This window comes from Leuresthes tenuis, unplaced genomic scaffold (assembly GCF_036924035.1).
Source record: "Leuresthes tenuis unplaced genomic scaffold, fLeuTen1.0.hap1 SCAF_4, whole genome shotgun sequence".
NCBI classification, from domain to species: Eukaryota; Metazoa; Chordata; class Actinopteri; order Atheriniformes; family Atherinopsidae; genus Leuresthes; species Leuresthes tenuis.
Window position 1 is genome coordinate 2,364,053 of NW_027325358.1, and position 27,987 is coordinate 2,392,039.

At 41.7% G+C, this 27,987-nt stretch overlaps 1 protein-coding gene across 1 annotated transcript in view; it reads right to left on the reverse strand.

The window, feature by feature from the left end:
• sorcs3a (sortilin related VPS10 domain containing receptor 3a) overlaps positions 1–27,987 on the reverse strand; it is a 221,942-nt gene that overhangs the window by 75,322 nt on the left and 118,633 nt on the right. Inside the window, exons 3-4 of the mRNA XM_072384071.1 lie at positions 27,599–27,698; positions 17,146–17,304 (exon numbers count right to left, since the gene is read on the reverse strand). Coding sequence (XP_072240172.1) covers positions 17,146–17,304; positions 27,599–27,698 — 259 coding nt within the window. The remainder of the gene's footprint in view (positions 1–17,145; positions 17,305–27,598; positions 27,699–27,987) is intronic.

Below are 27,987 nucleotides of genomic sequence, written 5' to 3' on the forward strand. Positions count from 1 at the left end.
CCCCCCCCCCCCCCCCCCACCCCACCCCCATTTCCTCCTCTCCGTGTCTGCATACTTTATTGAGTCTGATGTCCCTGTTGCATATCTGAAAACGTTTAGCCAGGATATGATTCAGCTAGAAATAATTAACGGCATAAATTTGCATCATTAGAGCGGATTAAGTCAAACAATGTTTGCTTATTTAAGGACTGGAGGGACTCACAAAGAAAAGCCGTTTTTTTTCTCAGTTTAGGTGGGCTGTCGGTTTCTCATGGGTGAAAGAAGTGGAGAATTCCCACTTTAAATGACAAATAGGTACAGAAATGCATAATTCCTGGTTTGTTAAAGACCGTCAGTTCCAGGCTGGTGTTTGTGTCACGCCTCGAGCCTCTTCTCCTCCCAAACTAAGACCATTCTTCTGTTTCACATTATTCTGGCTGCTAACACCCACTCAAACATACAAGAACCTGTCGCATTCAGACAGCTTATCCAGATGTTCCTGCACCTGCTGCTTGTGCATCACTGCACAAACAAAGAAAAGGAATGAAAATGTTGTGGTGTTTTTGTCCGGTTTTCTGCCCATTTCACCAAAGTGGACCGGTTTCTTTCTTTTCAAAGACAAAGACCAGAGCCAATCACATTCAGGCAAACACTTTTCAGCAACAAAGACTAATGTTGCACGGACCTGTTGGGAGCCCTCAGGACACGTTATTTCTATTGCTTGTGATTTTAATTCTGCAGAAGTAATTGTCCTTCTGAAACAAACTTGACAAAACAACAGCTGCTTTGGACATCCAAAGAGAGGGAAAATGGAGAGAGTTCCTCCTCTTTTCTGGGATACATGTCAACTTTGTAACCTGTTTTAAAGGGGAACTCCGGTATTTTTAAACCTTATTTCTGGCATGAAATACGTTCATCTACTCACCGAGAACAGTTTGGTGAAAGTTGGCGTCCTTCGGAAGATATTTAGATAACTGGAGATCCATATAACGGAGTGAACGGGGCTTAGAGGATGCAGCCTCTAAATAAGGCATTATCTGTCTTTATTTCACCAATACTTTAAGAAGAATGAATGAATGAACGTGTGCTATAGCTCTGTTAGCTCATAGCTCTGTTAGCTCATAGCTCTGTTAGCTCATAGCTGCTGTGTTGTTGTTATTGGCAGCTATCGGGGGGCTTATAGAGGGCTTTCTACACACTCCTCTACTGGGATGATGTCATCGACGGTGTAAACTGGCTGAAATTTACTTCACAAAAAGGGCAAAACATCGTTCAGTTTGCATAAACTTCGGCACAGTTCTTGCCATCAAAAATCACCGCTGACTTTCCAGGTGAAGCAGGACTACAAATTCAGTTGTTTGTACGACAAGTTTGGGTCACAGTGGTGTCACGTCCCGCCTTTCGGACTTTCCTTTTCCTTCTTCTGTTAATTTGTTTTGTAAGATGTTCGTTTTTTTTTTTTTAATGTAAATGTGTTTCCCAAAAATTTTAACAATTTTTTTTGCTAAAATGTCATTTCTTTTTATGTGAATTTGTTTCCTAAAATTGAATTTGTTTCTTAAAATATTTTTAAAAAATTGAATTTGTTAATGTGTTTTTTCTTAAAATGTTATTTTGTTTTTTTAATTTGTTAATGTGTTTTGCACTTCTCAGCCACCGTAAAAAATACCTCAACTGTTCTTCACAGTTTTCATTCACCTTTTGTTTTTCACATCATCTATATATGAAATGTGCTGATGCAGCCGGACCTGATAACCACTGACAGTCAACTACAGATTCATGTTGTTCTGCTCCGATGTCAGCGTGTAAAAATGATTAAATGGCTCAGAATATGAAAAATTTGAATAAATTAGAATCAACCTGACGTGTTTTAAATGGAATCAGGTTGGGGATGTGCTTTGCAAAGAAACTCTTAGGCTTGAGAGTCAGAAATAATGTGTCTGGATAATTCTGAGGTGAATCCACACAGAGCACTGATCTGCTGTCAGGTTTCAGCTTTTATTAGAGCATCTATGTTCCAGTTCCCTACAAAAACAGCTCATTTATGCCATCATTTGTATGGATGGTGCTTAACGTTGAGCTGAACATGCAGCCTGACACTCACACAGGCAGCTGATGAGCAGCTTTCTTCATGGAAAAGCATATTATTCAGGATGGTTTTTACTACTTTTGTCAGTCAGCCGTAAATGATGCACTTCATCATATCATTTTTAGCTGAATTAGCAGTAATTAGTAGGGCCAATAAAGGTGTTTTCCCTTTGATTAAGACAAATGAGCTAACATTCGGGCGACCATATGCTACATCTGACCAAATAAAGTCCAGATTCTGGTTTAAGACATTCTGACTTTTGCTTTTATTTTGTTTTTAAGGATGTGGATTCCACCAGTGACTGCACAGTTTCTCACCTTGTGTTGCATATGAAGATTCCGAAATCCCACCATTCCGACAATGCTTTCCGTATAAGGAAATGTGCGTTACTGTATAAAGCCTGTGTGTTTGTGCCAAATGCGCAAAGCCCACCCGCGCTTCCCAAAATTGGAGCGAGTACTCATAAATCACGTGAATAACATGAATAAACGTTTTTACTGCATTTTGTTGTGTTTTATACGTTCTATGCTGTCATTTCTCTCCTCTCCTATTGGCAAGGCAGAGTGCTCGCAACTGTGTCCTGTGCAGTAGCCGTGATATCTGGAATTGCAATTATTACTTTTGCATATGATGACAGCGTGCAAAAGACGCACGGGCTCTGTGGAGAGCTCCGCTCCAGCTGGCTGCTGAGACAGGTCACTGACACTGTATTTCTGCTTAATCAGCTTCAGTCTCGCCAGAGTTACATTAATATCTGTATTTTTATATTTGAAATTTCAGGGGATTTTGATAATAGATTATTAAGGTTTGTTTGCGAGGCTGTGGCCTCTGCATGTGCAGAGTTTGTGCGCCAAACTTTAGGGCGTATTTGCGCCGGCATGTCATTAGTGCAAAATGTTTTGGGTAAAAAATAGGCTATTAAAAGGAACTGTCGGAATGGCGGTATGTTAAAAAAAAAAAAAAACATACCGCCATTCCGACCATAGGAGGAAAAAAGTGTCTAAACAATTGGAGGCCAATGTCGGAATGGCAGCATGTAACCATGAAGATTCAAACAGCAAGCAACAGGAAAACTGAGTGACATCATCAACCTAAACAGTTATTTCATTCCTGTACAGATGCAGTAAATGATGTTTTCTTGGCACCAATGTTACGTAACATGAACGCGTTGCCTGTGATTGTCGTGCTTTCACACACGCAGGAACAGATGTGTGTTTGCACCGCGGCACTGTGAAGGTGACAGCCATTCAGCTGACGAGGACTTCGGGACTTCTTCAGGGACAAGTCTGCAACAACATTTCCTCAACCGAAAATGACTCCGTCAATTTAACTCAGTCCTCACCATTAGTCAAGCGGAAGAGTAATTCAGCTCGTCCCATTACACATAGGACAACAATATGGCACGGGGACATCATTAGGTGGCAAGAGTGAAAAAAGTGATGAAGAGCTCATTGAAATGAGATTGGATTTAAACAAGTGCTGCTGCCATCCTGAGGGCTTTACAAGGATGCTCTCTGAGAGGATAGGTGGAGGCTGCATAATGATGAGACACTTAGTTTCCCCACTGCTCAGATTTATGGGCTCCAAGGCCTGTTACAATCATTAGAGGAATGGTGGAAGGAAAAGGGAAATGGGGTTTAGACTATATGGGCTTGGGAGGAGGTGGGAATTGCAGCGTGGGTTTTTTCTGGTAACGCAGCACTTTTCAACCATAAATCTTTGATCCTCTCCTCCCTGTTTGTGCAATGACATTTTGTAATGGAAGACTCCCAATAATTTCACACTCCAATTAGAAAATGGCCAAAGCTGTCCAAAAATACAAGACCTGAGGTGTTATAAACACAGAGGTCACACCCTGAAGGACCCTGGTTACATGAGGGGGAAAAATGTACTTTACACAACGTTGTTGAATGAATTCGTGGCATTTGATTGTGCTCGAGGTTAGTCTAGAACCCAAAAAAGCAAAGAAAAACAGTGTAATGACTGCACTTTTGCATAATGCCTCCAACAAGACAAAAAAACTTGAGTCAATAGTTATAATTCCTTTGGCTGGGCCTATTCAAACATCAGCAAGTTTTCATCGCAGCTAACTCTGAAAGAACGGGACTCATTAGGCGTTTGGAGCAAGCTGAATAATTCATACTGCATAATCAACTTAAATCAACAGAAACATTTGCCTTTATGTTACCTGGGGTGGATTTAATATAGAAAAAGTGAAATTGTGCCCCGATGACTCTTGATCCCTTGGGATTCGTTTAGTTTCGTAGGGAAATGGAGAGACGCTCATGTGTTTGGGGGAGAGCAGGTACTATGTGGCCATGTGAAAGAATCCCAGAAGGACTTTCAACCATTAACTCCTGCATGCTTCATCTCCTCAATGAATTCTGGGGTTAAGATCAAGGAGGAGGTTTGACATTTCATTACTGTCCTTCAGCCCAGCAATTTCAGCTGAGAGTCCAGTTTATCCACTTTTAAACATGTTCAAGAGGAATCCTGATCTCACAGGAATTCATTAAATAAGCATGACATCTAACAATTTATCATGCGGCGGAGGCATGAAATGTGTCCAACTCATGTTGTGGCACAAAGTTAAACCGTGACTTTGTAGTGGTGAATACGCTAAATTTCTCATTTAGACACAATAAAGAGTTTTTTAAGTGCCGTGGAATGAATTTAAGAATTAAACCAAATGGACAATAACTTTGAATGACAACATTATTCTTAGGCTACACTTTGGCACAATGATTTTTCAGCCTGTCAGGTTTAGGAATAAAACTATGTGGTTAGGTTTGTGCATCACAGCTTGGTTCAGCTCAGGCAGCCCATCGTTACCAGGGAAACGCAATAGATCTCATCTTCATCACCCTGGTAACAAAGCAGGCTGTTGTCCGACTGACAAACATTAACATGCAGTTAATGTGGAAGCTTATTTCTTTCACTGGTACCAGCATGTATCTTCAACATTTTACGTGCCTCCACCAGCATGAAATACGTTCATCTGCTCACCGAAAACAGTTTGGTGAAAGTCGGCGTCCTTCGGAAGATATTTAGATAACTGGAGATCCATATAACGGAGTGAACGGGGCTTAGAGGATGCAGCCTCTAAATAAGGCATTATCTGTCTTTATTTCACCAATACTTTAAGAAGAATGAATGAATGAACGTGTGCTATAGCTCTGTTAGCTCATAGCTGCTGTTATGTGGCTACTTGGAGCTAAAGGAGAGCTAACGGAGGGATTTCTACACAGGCACTCTTCACACAGAGTTTGCTGCTGATAGTTTTGTGCAACATGGCAGGATATTTATCAGATTTTGACGACATTGACGACAACTTTGAGTAAGATGGACGTTCTTACCGGAGTGAATGAGCTGTGCTGCAGCGGCGGGTGTTGATGATGTCATCCCAGTAGACGAGTGCATAGAAAGCCCTCTATAAGCCCCCCGATAGCCGCCAATAACAACAACACAGCAGCTATGAGCTAACAGAGCTATAGTACACGTTCATTCATTCATTCTTCTTAAAGTATTGGTGAAATAAAGACAGATAATGCCTTATTTAGAGGCTGCATCCTCTAAGCCCCGTTCACTCCGTTATATGGATCTCGAGGAATCTAAATATCTTCTGAAGGACGCCGACTTTCACCAAACTGTTCTCTGTGAGAAGATGAACGTATTTCATGCCAGAAATAAGGTCCAGGTTTAAAAGTACCAGAGTTCCCCTTTAAGACTGTTGTAGTTTACCACTGCATTTAAAGTTCTTGTGGTCTATGTAAATCATCTTGTTGTTGAATCGTGCAAAAGGAACACATTTGCCTTGCTTTGCTTTCTCTTCTAAAGGCGATAAGTGATAATAATGTCCCTCCCACTAAAAAAACCCTCACACCATAGTTCCTCGCAGCAATAAAACAGCTGAGAGAAGGTCTTTCTCTAATTCTGTTGCTTTCCAAAGACAGGAGGAATGAGTGAAAAACTGTCAGGCTTCTCCTCTTAGAACAGAAACCTGATTTACTTGCTTCTGTCAATGTAATGAAATGGAACAGGTTTGACGCTAAAACGTGATTTTAATCTTAAACGTTGCCTCGGCTGCAGCATCAGTGGAGTCGACGGTGTTGGGGGGGGGGCACCGACTTTGAAAACTGATAAACAAGCCCGCATTCACTTCAACTTGTATGTATTCATCTCTTGCTGTGGCAATGGGGAAAGTCAGTGAAGCCTCTATAACAGATAGAAATGGGTTATTTAATAAGAATTCAAGCATGATCCATCAATCTTCATTTGCTCTCATTTTCTGGTTCATTTCCTTCCTCTGTTCCCATGTCCCTGCCTTTCTCTCACATACCTGCAAACAGCCCCCCACCTTCACCCCCCATTCTCCATCAACCACATCTGACAGCTGTGCTACTCTTTCATGGAGAACCATAAGTGGAGAGACAGCCTTACGCAGTCTCGGTAACAATCTGAGGGAAAAGTAAAGGTCAAAATGGCTGTTCAAATATCAGAGGCTCCCTCTTCGGTGGAGAGAACAACGTCGGAGGACAAAAGGTGTTGACAAAAGGCAAAGAGGTTACCTCAGAAGCTAGAATTGGTCAAATCCTCAATTTGAACTATTTTTGAGTTCAGATTTGGTCTGAAGAAATGTTTTAGAGATAGCCGATCATCTTCAGAAAGTCCAATTACTTCCATAGAACAACCATGCACAATTAAGCTTTGGGCCGCTCAAACCGGACATGAATCGAGTGAGTTCTTCCCCACTGCTTTACTCTCCTGATTTAAGAGTGTGTAGTTGTTAAAGGGGGGTTGACTTTTAAGAAAACATAGATGGGAGTCAACACTTTCACTTCCCCTAAACCAAAACCTAACACTAAATGGAAAAATACTAACATATGTGGGTTTTTAACTTCATTTATACACCATGAAAATTCATTAAGCAAAGCCTGAGAGCATATAGAAGCCTGGACACCTGGTTGCATTTCAAAGTGGGATTTGTCAAGGCACTTGGACCCCAAATGGGCATTCGAGTCATCTACAGACAGGCTTAAAGTTTCTTACTGTAATTTATCAAAGTCTTCTCTATTATGGAGGTCAAACATAGCCAGGGAATGAAGAAGCCCCCCTTAAAACCCATGATTGTGGCAGTTCATTGTGCATGCACGGCAGGTATCAGAGACACGAGCACATCATTTAGCTTTGCAGTACACAGCATGTACTTCACTGCAATGTCAGCGGCTTCAACCAGCTTTTTAGCCCACGTTTTCACCGTAAATCAACATTTCTGGGCCTGGATTCCACTTGCCTCTGTAATATAGTGCAATCCATCTTGGTCTCTTTTCTTTGTTCTTGGAAGTTTGTGAAAAAGATAGCCCAGTTGATGCAATCAACTGCACAACTGCCTTTTCTGATTATTGACCCGTTTTTTGTACCAATCGAACAAATTGGGGTTATAAAGGCAGCCATTCTTTTACCGCTTGATGGGCGTAACCCGAGTACCGTGACATCTCCAATGGCGTTACCATAATCACCCGAAATGTTAAATTTAGGAACTTCAATCCAGCGGTTTGGAAATCTGGACCACAGGACACTTGTGTGGACGTCTCTTGACCTTATCTGCAACCTGCAACAGCTCTGCACGTTAGCTGCAGGCAGCTATTACAAAACAACCACAGTCAGGTGCGATTTTAGAATAAAAGTTTCAGGAAAGAGCAGAAGAACTCAGACCACTGAGTCAAGTACGCTGTTCAGTGCCGGCTAACAAGCAGCAGCGAAGTTTCTTCTCATCTCTGTTGATATTTTGCACATCGCCTCGGCAGCAGAAGCCCATCTGCTGTTTTGACAACAGAGTGACAATACATATCTGCTATTCAGAGTGTGTTACCCCATCTGCTCTCCCCGCCTCTCTTTGCCATGTAGCTATCAGTGCTTCACTGTATCCATAATTTTCCTTTGATTTCAGAGCTCCGCTCCCCGTCTTATCATGCAAGGCAGAACAAGAAAAAACAAACATAATAAAAAATGTCCTGATGAATCACAGCAGAGTTTGACCCGATATTTTCACATGCTCACTTGAACAGATGCTCCTCCTACACAGTCGGTATTTGTCTCAGGCTTCTTTGGACCTTTATGTCTGCTTTTGCTCTTATTTGGTTCAAAGTGAATCTACATTTTCACAAACCGGTTCTTGCCTTTTTTCTTCCGTTGTGTCTTGAATTACCCTGCCAAAGACAGCTCCCTCTATGATCATTTAGTCATGATCTATTGTGTTATTACGTCTTCGCATGGAGCCATCCATCACCTGACTAATGGCATTAATCCTTCCGTCTGCAGGAGACTGCCAGCACAGTGCCACGGAGAGCTTTGGCTGAATCCCATATGTGTTCCAGGTCAGGCGCCGTAATGAAGCTGCTGCAGCCTCTGAGACAGAAGCTTCTTGCTACGATGGCTCAGGCCTTAATGGATTGCCTCTCTTCGAGTGCAAAAACACAAATTAAATGTTTACTGGGACCTGGAGTCTGTTGTGCACCATCTTAGAGTAATGAAATCCCAGTGTGTTGTGGATATGCACCACCTTTCGGTGTGAGGTCAAACCATGAAAGCCCCCACCCTCATTAAACTCACCATGAATCTGTTGATGTGTGACTATACACCAGTGGCTTTATCTGTCGTGCAAGTTTGGCTTTTTGCTGCTGGGGTTTCTAAGGAAATGTGAAGAAGCAGAATTTCAATTTGTCAGCACTCAGCCTGCGCTTCAGCATGCCGGTCAGACCAGAAGGTAGTGCACGGTCTGGGTCCGTGCGCTCGTCTGCTGCAGACTGCTATTCTGAGGTGTGCTGACAAGTCACAACGGGCACCTGACAGCAACACTTTTAGAATATAAGAGCCAAACAAAAATATGTCAGTTATGATTTGTTTGTGAGGAAAGCTGACACCAAATCATTAAAAATGTGATGAGGGAGGCAAAGCTGGAGTGCCTTCTTGACAAGATTTTGAAGACACACTCAGCCAATATGATGTGTCAATATTAAAGCCACAGGAAGTGCGACCCAGCCTGTGAAAATATTAATGCAAAATTCACATTAGCTGAGAAAAACAACAAATCCTCAGGAGTTATTTTTGTCTTGGAGACTTCACAGATTGGGCTTTTGTTCCACTTTGATCCAAATTTAATAGCAACTCTGTGGATGTCAGTGGTGATTTGTAGATATTCAGAGAAAAAACAGCAACAAGTGAGGGTGTCAGCATTGGGTATAAAAGGAGCGGTCGTGGCTCATTTGAATCATTGATCAGTTCAAACTTGTGTCTGTTAAAGGTTTAAACCAATATGGAGTTTAACTGGAGATGGAGTTTGCATTCCTAGCAGAAAAGTTGTCATGTTTCCTGTAACTTTAGGAGATGAAGTTAAGACATTACTGGTTTGAATGGTGTTTTCTGTCCAGCCAACACGTTTCAGGCAGAATGAGTGGTGAAGGGACCAAATATGGGACATTTAGCAATAATGATTATCAAATGTTAAAGAAAGTCTTGTTCGATAAACTCAACAGACTACAAATCTAAGAAAACACACATGAACAGTTATACTCTGGAAGGATTACACAAGACACATTTTCTTTCTCTTTCTTTCTGCAAAGACCAAAAAAGTGGAGCACATCAGTCCAGCTCTGAGGTCTTTCCACCGGCTGCCGGTCCATCAGAGGATAGACTTTAAAGTTCTGATGCTGGTCTATAAAGCTCTGAATGGTCCAAAATACATCAGTGACCTCCTGACCCACTATGAACCTCCCAGACCCCTCAGGTCATCTGGATCCGGTTCTTTATCAGTTCCCAGAGTCAGAACCAGACCTGGAGAAGCTGCATTCAGCTTCTATGCTCCACATGTCTGGAACAAACTCCCAGAAAGCCTCAGATCAGCTGAAACTCTCAGTATTTAAGTCCAGGCTGAAGAAACATCTATTTTCAGCTGCATTTGAATAAGCTTGAGTTTCAAAACGGAATCATATTTTAACTACTGATTATATCTATTGTTCTTATTTCTTTCTTTTGTTTAAATTCTAAATAATGCTTTTTATTTCTTCTGTTTTAATGTCTCTTTGAATCACCTTGTTGTTGAATTGTGCTAAATAAACTTGCCTTGCCTTTTGTTTTTTTTACATATTTTTCTGTTTCCCACTCTTATTATCCTCAGGTCGAGTGGACTTGAACACAATGCTCTGTGTGTAAAAACAATGCATCAGGGGCTAGCACCGTGCACGCTAACTGACACGTTCTGTGCATGATCTTTACAGAAAATCAATCAGAGTTTAAAAGATATGATGAACAGCAACATGTTTCTGCTGGTGAAGATTTAAAATAGGTTCCACAAACTTGAAGATGACATAAGGAGTTCATTTTTGAGCCGAGATGTAAAAAATACCACGACCTGCTGGCTTTTCACAGACCTGCACCCAAAACATTTAGCTTCCGAGGAAATCAACGAGAGCTTTGACACAGATGTGAGAGCACAGCGTTAGAGATGAAAAAAACAGTTTTTATGTTGCAGAGCTTACCAGCATGTTCCCAGAATGCACCAAACTGTTTCTGCATGACGGCCTGTTCACTTGTACTAAGACCCGAGTCAATTTTCTATTTCTATTTGAGCCTTTTTTTCATTTAAAATGGCTCTAAAAACCCTTTGTTCGGTTTGGATGTGAACACCGTCAACGTGAAGATGAAAGTCATCATTATATAAGCGTGACTCAAATGTGCAAAAGCAAAAGAACAAAAACAACACATGAAAACGATGGTATTTAATGGTTTGGTGCAGCATCCATAGAAGGCTGAGTCCTTGGGGAGCAGCGATGGGCAGAGGATCTCCAGTTAGTTAACAGATGTGTGAGAAAATCATTAAACTCTTTAAAAAGAATTAGAAGGGATTTGCATACTTTTTAGAGCTGTGAATCTTTGCTTTCTTCCAGATTCAATTCAATTATAATTCACTTATTAACGATTTGATGCATCTGGAGATGCAGCTCGATCTCCATTTCTAATGAACGTGCCAGAATCAGTGATTCATATGAGATGAAACACCTAATCTGCCTCTTTATTTCTTCTTTTTGTGTTTCATTTTTACTTTTTATTTTTGTGAATACCAGATTTTTAATTAATACTGTAACAGCATATATTTCCCATCGGGATTAATTCAATTAATTCCAGTGTTAATGTCTTGCCTTAAATTTACTATGTGACTGCATGTTGCCACATTTCTGTTAATCAGGATAATAATGAATAGAAGCAGCCAGATTAGTCTGAATTTCCTTTTTATTTAGATCTTTCAGACTTAGGCAAACTCTTTTTTTCGAGCAGTTTTGCTCTTTGAATCATTTTCCAACAGTTTAATATGGCTGTAGAGTGCAGGGAGGCTGTTTCTGTAGGAGTTAGTCTGCTTATACTCAAATAATTTCAACAGCTGGTGAACAGCTGGCTCTCTGCAGTCGAATGTAATCGGAGATCCTTATCTCTGAAAGCTGCCACAGATTTAGTGAATCCCTTCCCTCTCAGATATGGAGAACAAAGTTGGAACTGCCTCGTTAATTCTTGACTGATGTTGAGGACCTCGTAACCTGAAATCATGCTTTTGTGGATCAAACTTTCACTCATTTCCAGGTAGCCAGACTCACACTTCAGCAGTTTAACCCCACAGGACTGCTTACTCTCTCTTTCCTGCCAGACCTTCCAGAAGGGAAGGTCACACACAAGCTCTCTCTGCAGCCTTTCCAGGGCTCAGCAAGTCCCCCTCTTCCACGCCTCTCCCCAGAAGTAGGAAGGACGAGGCCTGGTTCCCCACAGCCTTCAGGACTGGGGCAGTCTGTCGGTAACACCAGTTCCTCTCGCCGTCTCTCTCTCACTTGCAGCAGCAACCCAAAGCCTGCACAGACGCCCTAATCAGCCGATCGACCACAGCAACAACATGACTCAGATTCTTTAAAGAGAGATTCTGGTGGAGTTAGCCCAAGTGCTAGCCCAAGTGCTAACTCCACCAGAATAAGACGCACCCAGCATCCTTCTTCCAAAGGATTCATGCCAGGGACTGTTCACATTTCACTGGACACAGGACCGTCTCCAGGCTTTTTATTCAAGGACTGAACCATTCCAAGGTCTGTGGTGACAAACACACAGTTTAGCATTAGTTTAGCGTTAGCATTAATGCCACGTGATGATGTTTGAGGTACATTTGAGTCTTGATCTTGTATGCAAGCTAACCGTCCTTCTTTGTTTAGCCTGGCACCTGCGACTCAAATCACATACTAACATTTGAAATGCTGTGTCAGCAGAACTGGAAGCACAGACAGGGATTTTAACATCCCACTCCTTTGTGTCATGCCATAAACCTGCAGTTAGCGTGTGCTTTTCATGTCTGCCATGTTTGTAGTTTTCTTTAGTGAACACATGGCCGCCATCTTGTGTGACCTCACTGGAAATGGCTGCCATTTTTTTGTGTTTTTCCTTCTCAAATCTCCATAACAGCAAGAGATAATTGGAAGGTATCAAAGACAAAAATGATCCATGATATACTGCAGCTAGAAAATGATTCTATTCTGTCAGAGGTCAGTAATTCACATAAGAATAAAGCTAATTGAGGACAACAGCTCTTGCCTGGGGTGTAGTTATTGGATGAGTTAATCATCTCTCAGTCCATTGGAGTAAGTAGAGGTACGATTACGTCATACAGAAGCATCTCTGCAGCATCTCTTAGATAAAACTCCAAATAAATCTTCAGCAAAATGTTTTTAAAGTTACCTAAGGGGCATGAGAGTTGGATAAATAATTAGAGAGAACAAGTCTGACAAAAGAAGAGGAAAATTAAGGCAAGCTGAGGAAATAAGAAAAGTTATTTCCTTCCCCCCGCTGTTCCTCTGTGTTTACATAACTCACTCACTTGGCAGCAGCAACACTGGCCTTATTCTCAAAAGCCAACTTGGGACTACATCAGTGAGTAATTGTCTCTACAAACCACTCACAGTCAAGAGATAAGAGTCTCAAAAGGTCACAAGAAGCTTTAAATCTAAAAAAATACCTCCGTTTTCTCAGGAAAGGGACTGACCTGAATGGTAATTTAAAAAGAAAAGTCTTAAAAGAGAATCAAGAATTCTACATTAAACAACGTTTAATCCCAGCCAACATGTACCAACATGAGTTTCCCTCCTTAGTTCAGTCAGTTCAGTTGAGGGCTGCGCTTCACCGCGGCTAAGCATCAACTCTCAGCTCTTTAAATTCGCAGTCTGAAAACAATTAGACAGTTCTAAGCTAAAACGAGCTTGTTAAAGCTTCTCACAGCTGGTTCAATAGTTGAGATGAAGTGTTGAGGCCACTGGAGGAAACACGGTCAAATTAAACAACCAATATCTGTGCAAAGCCTTTATAACTAGCCAGATGGAGAACAACAGCAGCCCTGGGGAGGTGGCTGGAGCCTGGGCCTTTCACTTCGGGTGCAAGGTCAGGCGATGATGATGCCATTAGCTTCATAATACCTGTTATCACCACCCACCTCATTAAGGTTGCTACTTCCAAGTCTCAGCCAGCAAAGCCTTCTTGAACTTTCTCCTCTGCTGCTTGATGTATTTCCTGCCTGTAGAGCTGCCACGTATTTAATCACTGAGATCAATAGCAGTTACTACCATTGATCTTATGAGCGTGTTTCATGGGGGAGCAACCCATATTTTGTATAAGCAGTAATTCTTAAACATAATGTAACCAGCTACGGGCTGCTTTAATTAACATTAAGACAGTTATATAACATTGGAGACTGTTCAGGAGGATGTTTTACTATGTGCAATTTATCAGAATAATTTCACGTTTTGCCCTGAGCTTTGGCTGAAGGCTTCTTTCTTTCAGCTCATCACTTACTTGACCTCACAGGGGTTTCTTTGACTGATATGGTGAACATGGTAGAATAGTTTTTACAAGTATATGTGGGACAGGAAATTATTAAATGATTCCTTGGTAGGAAAATGAAAAAGTTCCAGCGTAGGCTGTGTTTGGGTGAAGTTAGTGCAGAGCACAACCTTGGTGCATCAAAAACAAACATCTGCCTGTGACCAGCGCATGTAAAGTAAGTTAACACGCATTTCTCCGGGCTATTTACGTGCTCAGGAGTTATTTTCTTGCTCATTAGCTTCTCCTCGATGGCTTAATGTGCAGCGCATAATTTAAAATGCTTCTTTTCACAGAATCTTAAAGATCTCACGAGTTGCCTTGAAGTTTTTATTCCAAAATTTCTGGGTTTGCATGCAGCTGTTTACATGTGCAATTAGCATATAACAGCTGGACGGAAAACCAGAAAGTGAGACAGAAAAGTTCAAGGCAAGAGACTGAAATCTTTGTAAATGAACTGAGGGTTCGTCTGACGACAGTAGGACTGATGGAAAAGGGTTCAACCAAAGTTCAGCGGATAACTGACTTGTGCCTGCATGAAGGGCTGCTGTCACTTCTCTGCTGTGTTCTATCAGGATCTCCATCATGTTGGTTTCTACTCTTTGTTTTCCTGTGTTTCAGGTCACCGTGTGGCACCCTGTTGGATCTGCCATTGTCCGCTGCTTCTATTAACAAACCAACACTTTAAAATTCACATAATGGTGGGTAGAAATGCACAAACATGCTATTTTGCAGGTTTTTCTACAGATAATACATTAATAATACAAAATGTACACTATATTTAGAAGGTTACCCCACTATGGTTTTGTAATATCGCTGCAGAGCAGTTTGATCTCAGAGAGAAGGTTGGGGATGATGCAACAAACACTGAGATAATGAAAGGTCAACTAACAGGTAACTTCACGTGTTTTATGACTCATTGTGAATGTGCTGAATGTGAAATAAGTGTTCAATAAAAACAATTGAGTTTGACTTCAGATACGCAGCAAAGTTTGCTTGCTGGACTCTCACAAAGTGAGTCTCTGGACCCCCCCCCCAGTACCCACATCAGCTGGAAACCAGTGCACCCACGTCCGATGACCTGCTCTGATGTGGGCTTCCAGGCCAGATCCAACCCCTTGGAACCGTAATGCAGTGCAGCTCCTGAAGCTGTTTGTGGCTCCAGAGCTGCATGATTCTGACCTGCAGAAACTGACTTTGCATGAGGAAACTTTTCCATTTTTGCTGGAGGTTTCTCAGAGTTTTTACTTTACTTTACGTGCAACTCAAAGGGAATAGTTGGGTTGTCTCAAAAATGTCAGAAATTCTCAGCTTTGCTGTGTAAAGTGATCAGAGATTATATAAATTAAAACTAACCTGATGTACAGATGCTCAAACAGGTATGAAAGCCAGTTGTTAGGTGAGGCTATAACAGGATCAGCTGCTGAACATGAAGATTAAACTCACTGCTGGAAGTGGTTAGATTGTAATGGAAAGAGCCACTGAAGCAGGACAAAAGGCACAGTAGCCATTCACCAAAAATGACGGATTCAATATGTTACACATCACTGCATGAAAAAAGAAAAGAGAAATCGTGATTCTGACTTGGCTGCAGGATTGCCTGTGATGCTGGGATTTCACTCAGTCAGCGAGAAAGACATCTCATTTCGTGAGTTTTAACAGATGGCCTCCATGCATAAAACAACTCCTGGTAAAACCTTTCAAAGGAGGATGAGAAGAAAACTTTGATTTGACCCGAGCGGGACAACCGCGGTGACTGAACTCAGAGGCGGGGCTTTGCTGATGTGGGGCTGCAGGAAGCTGGGCACGAGGGGATTCTTTTCAGCATCAGCCCCAGCAGCCATGACAGTACCTTTAGTCAAGGTCATTCACCGTCATTTATGCCACATGGAGGCTACACCACCGAAACTCTGAGGAAAAACAGCGATGGAGGACACAATCTCATTAAAAACAAAGGTGGTTCAAAAGAAGCTGGAAAGATGATGAAATTTCACTGACGAAGGCTGCACTCAGTTAAATTACAGCCGGTTCTTAGATATGAATGTTTTCATTATCATCTGATTTATTAAGTTTGGCTTCAAAAAATTAAAAGGGACCAAACTCTCCTCTGCGAAGAAAACTTGACTCTGACTCATACGGCGTCAACCTTGTCAGAGTTTAGCTGCTGACAGGATTGATGCAGCCGACGCTGTCCCCCCCCCTGCAGCAGGACCCCCTGCAGGGCGAGCGCTTTGGCTCTCAGATCAGTGTCACTGACCTTAATGGCAGATATTTGTTGGGTACAATCTCAGAGCTCTGTGTGAAGACGCTGTGCAGAGCTTCATACTGTGTAACAAATGCTGCTGGAGGTGACACCATGATGGAGGCTGGTGTGGGAAGAAGAGGCTGAAGGTGACTCACAGCTTTCATAAATCCTGGTTTAAGTTACTGATGAAGTCACTCTGAATGGGAGGATACGACGTGCTATCTCCTGTTTTTCACCTCAGTCCACCTTAAATGAGTTCAGACCCAGAGAAGGTGGCTCCATTTCAGGGTCCTGTTCACATCTTTCATGCTTTTCTTTCTTTTCCACTCGAGTTGAACTTGTTTTTGTGGTGTGAAGTATTATTTACTCAGAGTTGATCCTCAGCACAGCCTGTAAACATTTTCTGTTTTCTACTGATGCGTTTCTCTGGGTTTTCCTGAATTTGATTCCCTATTTTTCCAGTGAGAACCCTCAATAATGAACTGTTCATGTACTTACACATAAAGTGTTTTTCAGCCTCTCTGGGGTGCTTTTGGTTGATATTTACTTGAGTTTAATCATTCCCACCTTGTGTTTTTTACAAACCTGGGAAACTTTCTGAAATGCAACTAAATCTTAACTCTTTAATTTGTTGATATGTTTTAACCTTTATTGAACCGACAGAAATGAAAAAAGGAAAATGACAGTTAAATCCAGCGATTGATGCCAGCTGTGTGATATATAAAAATCATTGTTACGGCACTATTTCTTCTGCTAAATCACAGTATTTCCAGTGTTAGATTTACTTTATTGAACCGCAGTAATATTCACCTTGTGAACAAATGAAGAAAAAGGCAGACCTTAAGGAAAGTGTTCTGTGAGCCACACAAAGCTTGGCTGAAGTAAACCACATTCAGCAGCTGAGAATAGATAACACAAAGCCCAATCTCACCTTCTGGTCGTGACTGTAAGCCAAGGCCCAGTCCTCTTCTGTGGGGTGGAATAAAAGGCTCAAGACGTAGAAAGAGAGGCGATACTTCTGGAAACTGGCTCCTTCATCAGTGCTGATGAGCACACTGCTTTCAAACTCAGGGTCAGTCAACACCATAATCTGAGAGCAGCGAGGAAGAAGAGGAGAGTGGGCAGACATGAGGGGGGTGCAGGGCAGGGATGAGTTTTTGAAGATGGGAGAAGAAAACATTTGAGGGGTGAGTTTTGAGCGAAGAGGTGAAGAGATGAGGAGACAGAAGAGAGATGTTAGAGGCAGGAGTAGCGTCAGCACAAAAGAGTCTGCAATTTTCTACATGTCAGGTTTACACTCTGCAAATAGCTTCGCCGTGGCTCTGTGGCTCCCTCTGTGCACTCTGAGGTGAAGACTGTTTTCATCTGCTCCGTCCAAATATGAGACAAAAGGTCGCTCAGAGCAGTAAGAGGCGAAAGAATCGACACCACATACAAAAACAGACTGAGGAGATGGCACAAAAGATGAAATAACTCGTCCTAATATATGACAGTAAGATGAAACTGTAGCTGCATTTAACAGTATGTTTTTGTCTTTATCATTTCTTAGCATTTCCTCTTCCAATACGATTCTAATTTCAGATTTAACAGCTCCACAGCAGTAGAAGCTGTAATTTCATGCTTGGACTCTTTCTGCTGGAGCTGTCACAGTTATTACAGAATTCAATAAGAACAGGACTTCCACAATGCATATATCTTTCAGCTAATGACATTTAGAGTCTTTGTGGCAGAAGATAAAATGGTCACAGTGATTTCGCCTTGAATAAGAAAAAGCTGTTTAAAGTTGGTGTCATATATTATAGGAAACGGTACTCTTTTGAAGGCTTTTCTATTGTTTCAATTCATTATCAATACATTTCCCGTGTTTCAAGTGTGTGAGTCACAAGAGAGATTCATTTTATTCTAAAAGTAAGTCAGAATTAAAGTATTTATTTACATGCTCCACATTCAGGCGGACTACTCCCTATCCTTGAGTTTTCTGTTGTGGCCATTTTTATTGCATTTGAGGATCAGGAGGTGGATCAATATGACCAAACTCCCCTGTTGTGGCCCAGTGTCATGCTTTATTGGAGCAAACAAAATCAAAATAAATTGTCTGTTTCTCTTTAAGGGTGCAACGATTAGTCAACTTTGTTGAGAAAAATGATTAAATAATAAGTCACCGACGTATTTAACTGTCGATAATTGTCGGTTACGTCATCACACGTCTTTTTCACGCTGTCGAGCTGAACATCATTTTTCGTATGGAGTGAGTCATCTCACTTCCTACTTATCTCTGCTTAGAAACGCATGCGCATTACGGTAAATAATAGCAGGAGATGACCTGTAGAAACAGTTAAATGACTGCGGCTGAATTATCGTCCTCTCATCCAAAAGTGTCCATGTTCTGGGAGCATTTCACCCTCAACACCCAGAATAAATAGATTACCTGCAGGTTTTGTAAAGCCGACCTCACAGGAGCACGTCTGTCATGCACGAGCATTTGAAGAGGAAGCAGGTTGGATCTCTGGGAGACGGGTCTCACCATGGTAAGATATTTAGCTAGTTAGCATAGCCCGCTAGCTATAAATAAGCGGAGTTTTCTTGGATTTTAACATTAAAGTGCAACATTAAAATTGTATTATTCAGCTTCACAGGCCAAAGTTATAACCAGGCTGTATTATTTTTGGTATTGATTGGACTGTTGGTGCATTACTGTTAGCACTCTTATTAGCATTTCCAGTTAATGTTAAAAGTCAAGATGAAATAAGGCTTGAATGTATCCTTTTTCAGTTTTAACCGATTAGTCGATTAATCGTTTCAATAATCGATGACTAGTCGACGATCAAAATAGTCGTTAGTTGCAGCCCTATTTCTCATATTTACACAGAAACCAACTTTGGTGGCCTGCTGATGTGAAATAACACAACATTAGAGCCCATTACAGCTCAGTTCCCCCAGCGCAGACAAACAAGGAAGAACAGTCACACATTCACCTGTGTACACACCTTAAAACTGATTAAACCATAGAAGCCAGAAAAAAGGCCAATCATGTGATGAAGGTGCTAGCAGCTAAACAGACTCAGGTTATCATGGAGCTTACTGAACATTTGCTGTCTCATCAGAAAACGTGTAATTCAAACATTTTCCCACATCTCCAAAAGTAGAAGCATCACAAAATGACCATTTTGCCTTTTTGCACTTCCATAACCAAACTTATACTGTAACTTATGCTACTCCTAGCAATTAGCAACTCCTAGCATTCCTGTATTTGCACATGTTTTATATAGTTTTAGCTTTAGTCTTATCTGTTTACATATACTAGAAATGTCTTGTCTGTTGTGCACTTTATGTTTTCACCGTGGGAGAGTGGGGAAACGTCTTTTTTATTCTTTTGTATATCTCCACATGTAAAGCAATTGATATTAAAGCTACTTTGACTTTTTGACATTGACAGTAAGTAGTAAGATGTGTCTGAGATGGAAACATTTGAATACCCTGTTCTGTGATGGAAACCCTGACCCATGAACAATAAAACGTGTTTCGTGCTTAAAGCTGGGATCGGCTGCACAGGACAGGTGAACTGATGCCTCAGACCACTTCCTGCTGCCTCTTCCTAAGCATCTGTGGTCACATGGGCAGAGTCGAACATGGACATCATCAGATAATAAGTCATTTAGCTTCATTCCTGCCAGGAAACGAGTAGAAAAACATAATCATTGTCCAGCTTTTACCAAACGAATGTGGATCCAAGCTATCGGTCAGTTAAACTCTCTCAGCCTTAAGGTAACCACTGTGTGTGAACTCTGGTTCTAATTGCAGCTGGAAACATGTTTGATGGAAACAGATGAGGGAAAAACCACCAAAACAACGAGCCTTAATGCTCCTAAAGTCTCTGGAGAGCTGCTGGAAGAGGCAGCGCTGGATGATGATCTTTATGGGTTTGCTGTGACTTGTTGTTTCAGCCATTTTTAACGTCTTTCTTTCAGGATGCGGCCTTAAACAGCCGTTCCTTTTCTGCGACTGTGTGCTGGCGCGGTGGTTAGCGACTGCGCTCACAGCCCAAATGGCTGTTTTCTCTCGTCAATTCCATCTGAATTGGAAAAACAGCAGGACATTTGTCACTGACAGAAACGCCAACCCTCCTTCCAGAGCTTTAACCAGGAACACTCCCTTGTGGTGATTCAGATAAATTGTTTTTCATTAAGCACCAATAAACAGGCGGCGCTTTCTCTTTCCAGCTTTCTCATTGGCGGGGCTCGCCCATCCTCCCATTCATTACCTGTCGCTGTGTAATGCTCCTGATATCTGCCAGTGTCTCCGATGTAATCCGGAGTTTTTAAGCAGTAATCTCGTTTCGTGATGTTTCTGTGAGGATCACAGACTGTTTCACAGCTGAAGCCAGCTGACAGGACGATGTGTTAAATAGAAAAATGCCTTTTTAGAGTGTGAACACGCAGTTCACATATTAAAATTTACCATCGCTCTCCACTGAAACCACGAGCTGAGTGATGAACAGGATGTTCCTTTTCTTAAGTACAGCCTTCCACTGCATCCAGCTTTTTATCTAGAGGCTGAAAATGTGCTCTTTCATCACTGGGAGCGGCACCACAACAGTCTCGTCACGTTTGTGTTACTCATTTACAACCATGTAAGTGAGAAAGCATCGAGTTTTCACGTTAAGGTTCACGTTAAAAGTCTGTCGCCTCTACGATTAGGAACCCACTGCTGGAGCCGACATCTCACCTGTCAGACATGACAATAAGTACTCATTTTAAAAGAATCCCAGTGACCAATAACATCATCCAGATGTGATTAAGATTTCCCTCACAGCGTCCACCCAGCCTTTAAAAGGAAGAGGAGCAGTGAGGAGGGGAACGATACCAAATCGATAAAGGTTGGAGGGATAACCTTTGTGTTTTATCAGCCTGATGTTGGGCCGTGCATAAGCTGCAGCACTGAGATACAAGTGGATAGTTGTCAGATCGTGAGGTAAGTGGAGGTATGGATCAGAGAGGCACCAAATGCAGCAAATGAATCGCACCAGATCAATGGAGCTTAGTCTATCTCTGATGGGAGGTTTAAAAGTTGTCAGTGCGCTCATTAAGCGCAGATCAGGGCTTAATCACCCACATTCATGTTTAACTGTCATCTTCCCTCCATGGAATCTTAACTCCACACGTCTTTATCTTTTTTTTAGATTTACCTTGTCTTGCACCCATTCAATCAGAGACTAAGAGCACAAGGAGCACAGAACAAGACATCGAATACGCCAGAGGATATGTTGGAGGCGTCATTTTCAGAGCTTTATGCTAAATGTCACTTCTATCCTTCAGATCTATAATGTGGCGTTATAAAAGGTCACAGCTAAGTGAGTGTAAGGAAAAAATTTCTACATATGCTCCCAGAATCAGAACAGCGACATATCGTGGTTCTTCTGTCGTTGGGGGTGATGGAATATCTCAAAGAGCAGGAGAGGGTTTTATCTTTCAGTGAGTGATCAGATGGCTCCCTTTAAAGACCACAGGCAGACGCTGGATAAGGTAAAGCTAAAGGAAAATGGGAGGAGGGAACAGAGGGGATGTGGCCAGCATGAAGGAAAACTGCCATCCATCTACTGGATGCTAAATCGAAATAATTAGGTCTGAGATGGAGTGCGGGGGGGTAGCCGGGCAGAGCCAGAGGTCAGCCGACATCACAAACTCAGAAACAGACTCCCAGTGAAAAGCTTGGGGAATATCAGCTGGAAATGACAGGATTTTATTAGTTTTATTATCGGTCTGTGCATCTGGAGGTGTTAATAAAGTTTATCTAATCTTGTGAAGGGGAAGTAAAAAGTAGAGCATGTCACCTCGGCGACAGAGGAGACGTGCACTCCTGCCGCGCCCTTGACATGGAATTAAATCTTCTCTGCATAAAAACGCAGGAGTGAGTCATGAGGGGTAATCAGTGCCGGCTATGATCTATCCCTCGCCCCGATGTGGTTATGCTTAACATTCCCGGGATCCTATTAACCCCCCCACCATGCAAACGTATTCAAGGTCAGCACCTTGGCCCGGCCTTGGAGGAGTGAAGCTGATGAACTGGAGGACTCGGCACACGGAGGAGTCATGCTTTGTTTTTCAGACGTCTCTAAATGTACGAAACATGTTCCTGACCCGGAACATCACCCTGAACCAGCTGCTTATTTTAAAGAATAACATGTTTCCTTTTCTCTGCTCTGTTTGAGGGCGGCCATGACTCCATATCAGTGTCAATGTTGTTTGTTTTATTCAATATTTCATGGATTTCTAAACCTGTGAGGACTCCAGCCTGGAAACTGTTCCAGAGAAAAACAACGATAAAAAGATAAAAAGCAGCGCGACTGTTTAAGATTTGCTGTGATTCAGCGCGGCTACATGAGCGCCATCGGACCGGATTAAAGGCTAAATTACAATAAGTCTGAGTTATTCAGGTCATGTAGACACCTTAATCTGACTAAAAACGGATCGGATCGGGTTAAGACCCCGAGATAACTCGATCCAAACGTAGACAACATCGGATCGAGCGTTCTGAGCATGCTCCAGATTTTTTCCTGCGATCGTCACCCGGAAGTGGAAGGAGACGATATTCCTGTTGTTGTCGTCAGAAAGAAAGAAACAACGCGATGGAGAATGCGCCGTTGTGCATCGTCTGTGCCATAACCAGCTCATCACAGATGGAGAGGGACGCAGCTGCATCTCGCTCTGCGTTCGCCATCTTTCTGAATGCCTGAGTTTGTTGTTGTTGGTGGTGAAGACGTCAACAGGAAGTGGCTCTATTAGCGATAGCTGAAATGGGGACAGCGCCACCTATGGTACCGGGGTATGACATGCTTTGTGCCAGTGATTCCATTCATTCACCAACATATATCCGAGGATAATTACCCTCAGATAAGGAGCAGAACCCAACTGTAGCTGTAATCCAGTTCATCTCATCATGGAGACCCACTGAGTTTTACTCTCACAAGCCACATGTTGGCAGTTGAACCGGCGCTCGTGAACAGTTTATGACGACGTATCAAACGCTAGATGATGTGATGATGCGTTCACATGCTCAGTTAAATCCAGCTATGGCCACAGCGAGTCTGTCCAGCATTCAAACAGGGGAGGGACTCTGTCCAACTCTGATATGAGTTGTAGCTTATTAGCATCAGGCTTCTTCTGGTTGACCTTCGACCTCACAGACACAAACAGTTTAGCAGGTGACAAATTATCACCATATCGGGAGATCTGTACAGTGTCCCACTTCTTATTCTCTGTTTATCATCTTCTTCTTTTGTGGCTTTCAGGTTAAAGTCACTCAGGAGGTGTGGCGCTTGTTCATAAGCAGGTTCACACACATTTCAGGTCTGGTTTTGATTGGACCAGAACAGACACAGATGTTAGCCGGTGAACATTTAGCTGCAGATGTTGGTGAAGACCAACGGAAGATGTAAAAGAATTATTGCTAAATGACCGTTTAAATCAACAAGTTTAACCTTGACACAGAAACTTTTATATATGGACACTTTAAATATTATCTTCCTTTCGCTGTTTTTCAGATTCAAGATTGATTTAATTATCGTGACGCAATGAGAGGTTGAACAGAAAATGTGCTGAAAGTTGAATGAAAATGAATGAATTGTAAAGTCGGTGAACACATTCTTGTCATTAATTCGTTGGTCACACAGCCATCAGCTGATTTATCTATGAATAAATTTATTTATGAATAAATATGACTTTAACTTAGATAACCCTGTTAACAGAAGTTAATTAGCACATAAAAAAGGCAAATCTCTGAAACTGCATCATAAGAGCACCGATACCTCTGCTGATCACATCGTCTGCTTTCATCTACTCTTTCTCTATTTCTTCATCTATTACTTTATTACTTAATCCACATGTATGATAATATATCAGTTACATACTGAAGAACACAGATGCTAAAGTGATTTGTGGGTTTTTGTAATGTCTGATGGATTACTTCATGAGTTCCACGCTGACTGACTCAGACATACTTGTCTCGGCTTTGCAAGATTGAAACGAGGAAGATATTAACAGAGTGACTTCTTGCTGCTAATTTCCTCTAATTGTTTCATCAAGATTCATGTGAAATTATAATGTCAATGTGTCTATTCCTGCATGCCAGAGGAACGGATCAGTTTAATGCTTTGCAAACTTCATCTACTCCCCATGAATGTGATCTGCTGTAATTAGCAGGAACATGACAGCTGAGTCTATTCATTTCTTTATCTGTGCACCACGGTGCCAAACTCTTCACCCACCTCTCATTTATTTATATCATTCCAGTGTAAAAGGAAATGTGTGCAGCAGTTCACTAAAACATGTAAAGAATACATGTAAATACGGTTTCTGAGGCAGAAACAGAGTTTCTCAGCAGCTTTAAAGTGAATATCTGGTCTGAGCTCCTTTATTCTCCAACACAGCCTGAACCCTCTGAGACCAGCTTTCTGTCATTTCTTTAAGGAGTCTTCAGGAATAGTTCTCCAGGCTTCTTGAAGGACATCCCAAAGCTCTTCTTTGGATGTGGGCTGCCTTTTGTTCCGTTCTCTGTCAGATGATCCCACACTGCTTCAATAATGTTGAGGTCCGGGCTCTGGGGAGGATTCATCCCTCCATAAGACCTGTTGCCACTGATTTTCAGTCCACTTCTTGTGTCATTTGGCACAGCTCAGCCTTTTCTCCCTGTTTCCCTTCCTTAAGAACGGCTTCTTGACAGCCACCCTTCCATGGAGCCCATTTCTGATGAGGCTTGGGCCAACAGTAGATGGATCAGCTGAAGGTCCAGATGCATCTCTCAGGTCCTGTCAGGTCACAGCTGGATTTTTTCCTCTTTCTTAAGGACATCACTTTCAGATCCTGTTCATCTGCTGGAGATAGTTTTTTAGGCCTGACACTTCTTCTTTTGTCCTCCACTTGTCCAGTTTCCTCAAATGTTTTAAGGACACACTGCACACCATGCTGAGATATGCCAAGTTTTCAGCTAATAGCTCTTTGGGAATCACCTTGTTGCTGCAGAAATCCTATTTTCTGTCTGTCAAACTGTGTTTTCTTTGCTGTTTTTCATAGATGCAGCTAAAGAAATGGGAACAAATGATGTGTCTTTGTGACAAAGAGCGTAAAGATCCAGTTTAAAATGGCTTCTTTGCTAAGTTGTCTGTTCTGTGTCGACACAACACTGGTTCATCCCTTGAGTTAGGAGCCTTTTTAATGCTGAGGTGATTTATTAGTCAGTTTTAAATGGCTTAACAAGCAATAAAACACATTCCTCTGAAAACAATCAGATATAAGGACTGAAAATGAGTGAAAAACTTTGAAAAACCTTCAGAAAGCTGGAGAACTGTTGCTCAAAAGTATTCCAGGAAAGTCTGGCTGCATGGAAGTGAATAGAAATAAGACTTTTTCACAGTAGTGTATTTGCAATAAGTTTGTTAAAGATATGATTCCCCTTCAGGGCAGTTCAATCTGAATGTGGAGACCAGCTTCTACTGTATCCGAGCTTCTTGTATCTCTCTGACCTTTTGTTAAGTTTCTATCTGTCCATCAAAATGTGACTTTAACAGTGAAGCTCAACAGAAGTGGAAATCAGATGTCGTGTCAGACTCTCCAGCCTGAGTAATAAATGAAGTGCTTTTAAATGCTATGAAATGGCAACTGCTCACACTTAGTATGACATCCAAGGTTATTCTCTCAAGGTCCCTGTAATAGTCTGAAATTTTAAATAATCGTGTGTTTGTAGAGATTCTTTGCATTTCTCATTAAATTAACCAAAAACTGCAGCAGATGGTGAAAACTGAAATGAAAACTGTGAGCAAATGAATGTACTAAATTCTTAGTGTCAGAAGAAAATGAAATGAGATGTGATTGACAGAACTCTGAGGCAATTTAAAGACGGTGGCAGATGGTTGGCAGATGGCGCTGCTCGTGTTTTCCTTGTTTTTCCTTTTTGTTGCATTAAATTGTTAAAATTCAACTCTCGCTGACTGCCAGAAATGTCCGATTGGATTTCCAAGCTCACTTCTGCAAAGTTTCCAAGTATTACTGCTCACACACTGTGTTTTACTGAGAAGACGAGAGATTAATATTAATTCAGTCAGATGTCCACAGTTGGAGACAAATAATATGGATGTAAGAAATTCTTCTGGCTTTCATTGTGAAGATAAAGCAGTTTCAGAGCACACATCCATCCTCAGTAAGCAGAGAAACAGCCATCTAATATTCCCCACGCAGAGGCTGTGGCCTCAGAAATACTTTTTTTATTGTCTTTTATTCCAGTGTCAGAAAAGACACTTAAAAAAACGTGATTCAAAGTCAATCCTCAGGAAAAATGCAAAATGTGACGTAAACCCAGACATCAAACAAATCCCCACATCAGCATCTTCACAACGTGTGACAGCTCAGGCTTAAATAATAGGACCATAATGACCTTTAATGTGCTGCATAGGACGATAATTTATCTTTTAAGTGAGTTAGGGATTCGATGACACAACACAAATCATCTGTATGAGAGCATCTAATCAGTGTTTTCACTATTTTTGGCTTCTTGTCCATGCGTACGGAGTCATGATGACGCATTTGAATCAAAAACCTTCCAATGAGGAAGACGTTAGGCCAAAACAAACTGCAACAGAGTGTGTGAGCCAGCATGATGCTTCACGATGTGCAGAATCCAGTTTTTTAGGTAAAAGATGAAGATGCAGGAATACAAATGATAAATTGATCCATAAAAAATGTTCTTTCTGACTGCAAAGTGAAAGCAAAGCCCAGTACAAACACAAGCTTTTATGACAGACTGTTCCACACATCCGTATGTCAGCAGCAGATATTGATAACAGATGACAGAAGTGATCATTTCTTTCTATATACCTTCCAGTGTCAAAAGTCTTACGGCGGGAGGGTCGTAAATTATCCAAGTATCCTGCATGAGTTCATTGGTTTAATCATAAAAGTTGCCTTCATCCAGCCTGAATTAGCCCCTCGACCCTTCCTCTTAATTTTTAAGGGAATAAAAAGTCTTTTTTTAATTGGAAATCAAAGAAGAAGTGGTCATATGGCCCTTTGAATTGTACGATGGGGGTAATTTGGATTGCTTGGTGACCACTACTCCTCAGTCTCAAAAAGAAGTGGGGGCAAATGGTGGGGTAGAAGGGAGGAATCGGGAGTAGGTCAAAATGACCGTGTCATCAAATGCATCTTGGATGGATTTCATCCCTATTCTTAAAAAAAAAAAAAAAGCTAGAATGGGGGATGATTGCGTAACTTTAAAGCAGTTGGTAAAGATGCTCAGAGCAGCAGGATGTGGAGCATCGTTCCACTTCAGTGATGGATTTAAGACAAATGTGTTCAGGTAAATGCAACAATCTGCAGACACAAGCAAAGTCTCACCTTCCTCTTGTTGGATGGACAGACGTATAAGTAACTGAGGACAGTCTTGGATCCGACTTTGTCATTCATCCTCTCGTATGTGGAGCCGTAGTCGGTCGATCTGAATGGAGAAAACAACGACAACAGGCAGTGAGAGGAAGGAAAGTTTGCTCATATTCTAATGGGCGAACAAACAGACCGAGGATTACTTTGATACTGCATGAGTCATATCAAGGATATCTGTTTTGTGGTGATGAAAAAGAATCCTTTATCAGACTCAGTAACACAACAGGCAGGATCAAGGCAGCTATGGCTCTGTATGCTGTACATACAGCCACTTTGTCACAGTGAAATCCCTGGCAGCAGAACAAGAGGGGTTAACAAATCATCTGCGGGGGCCAACAAAAATG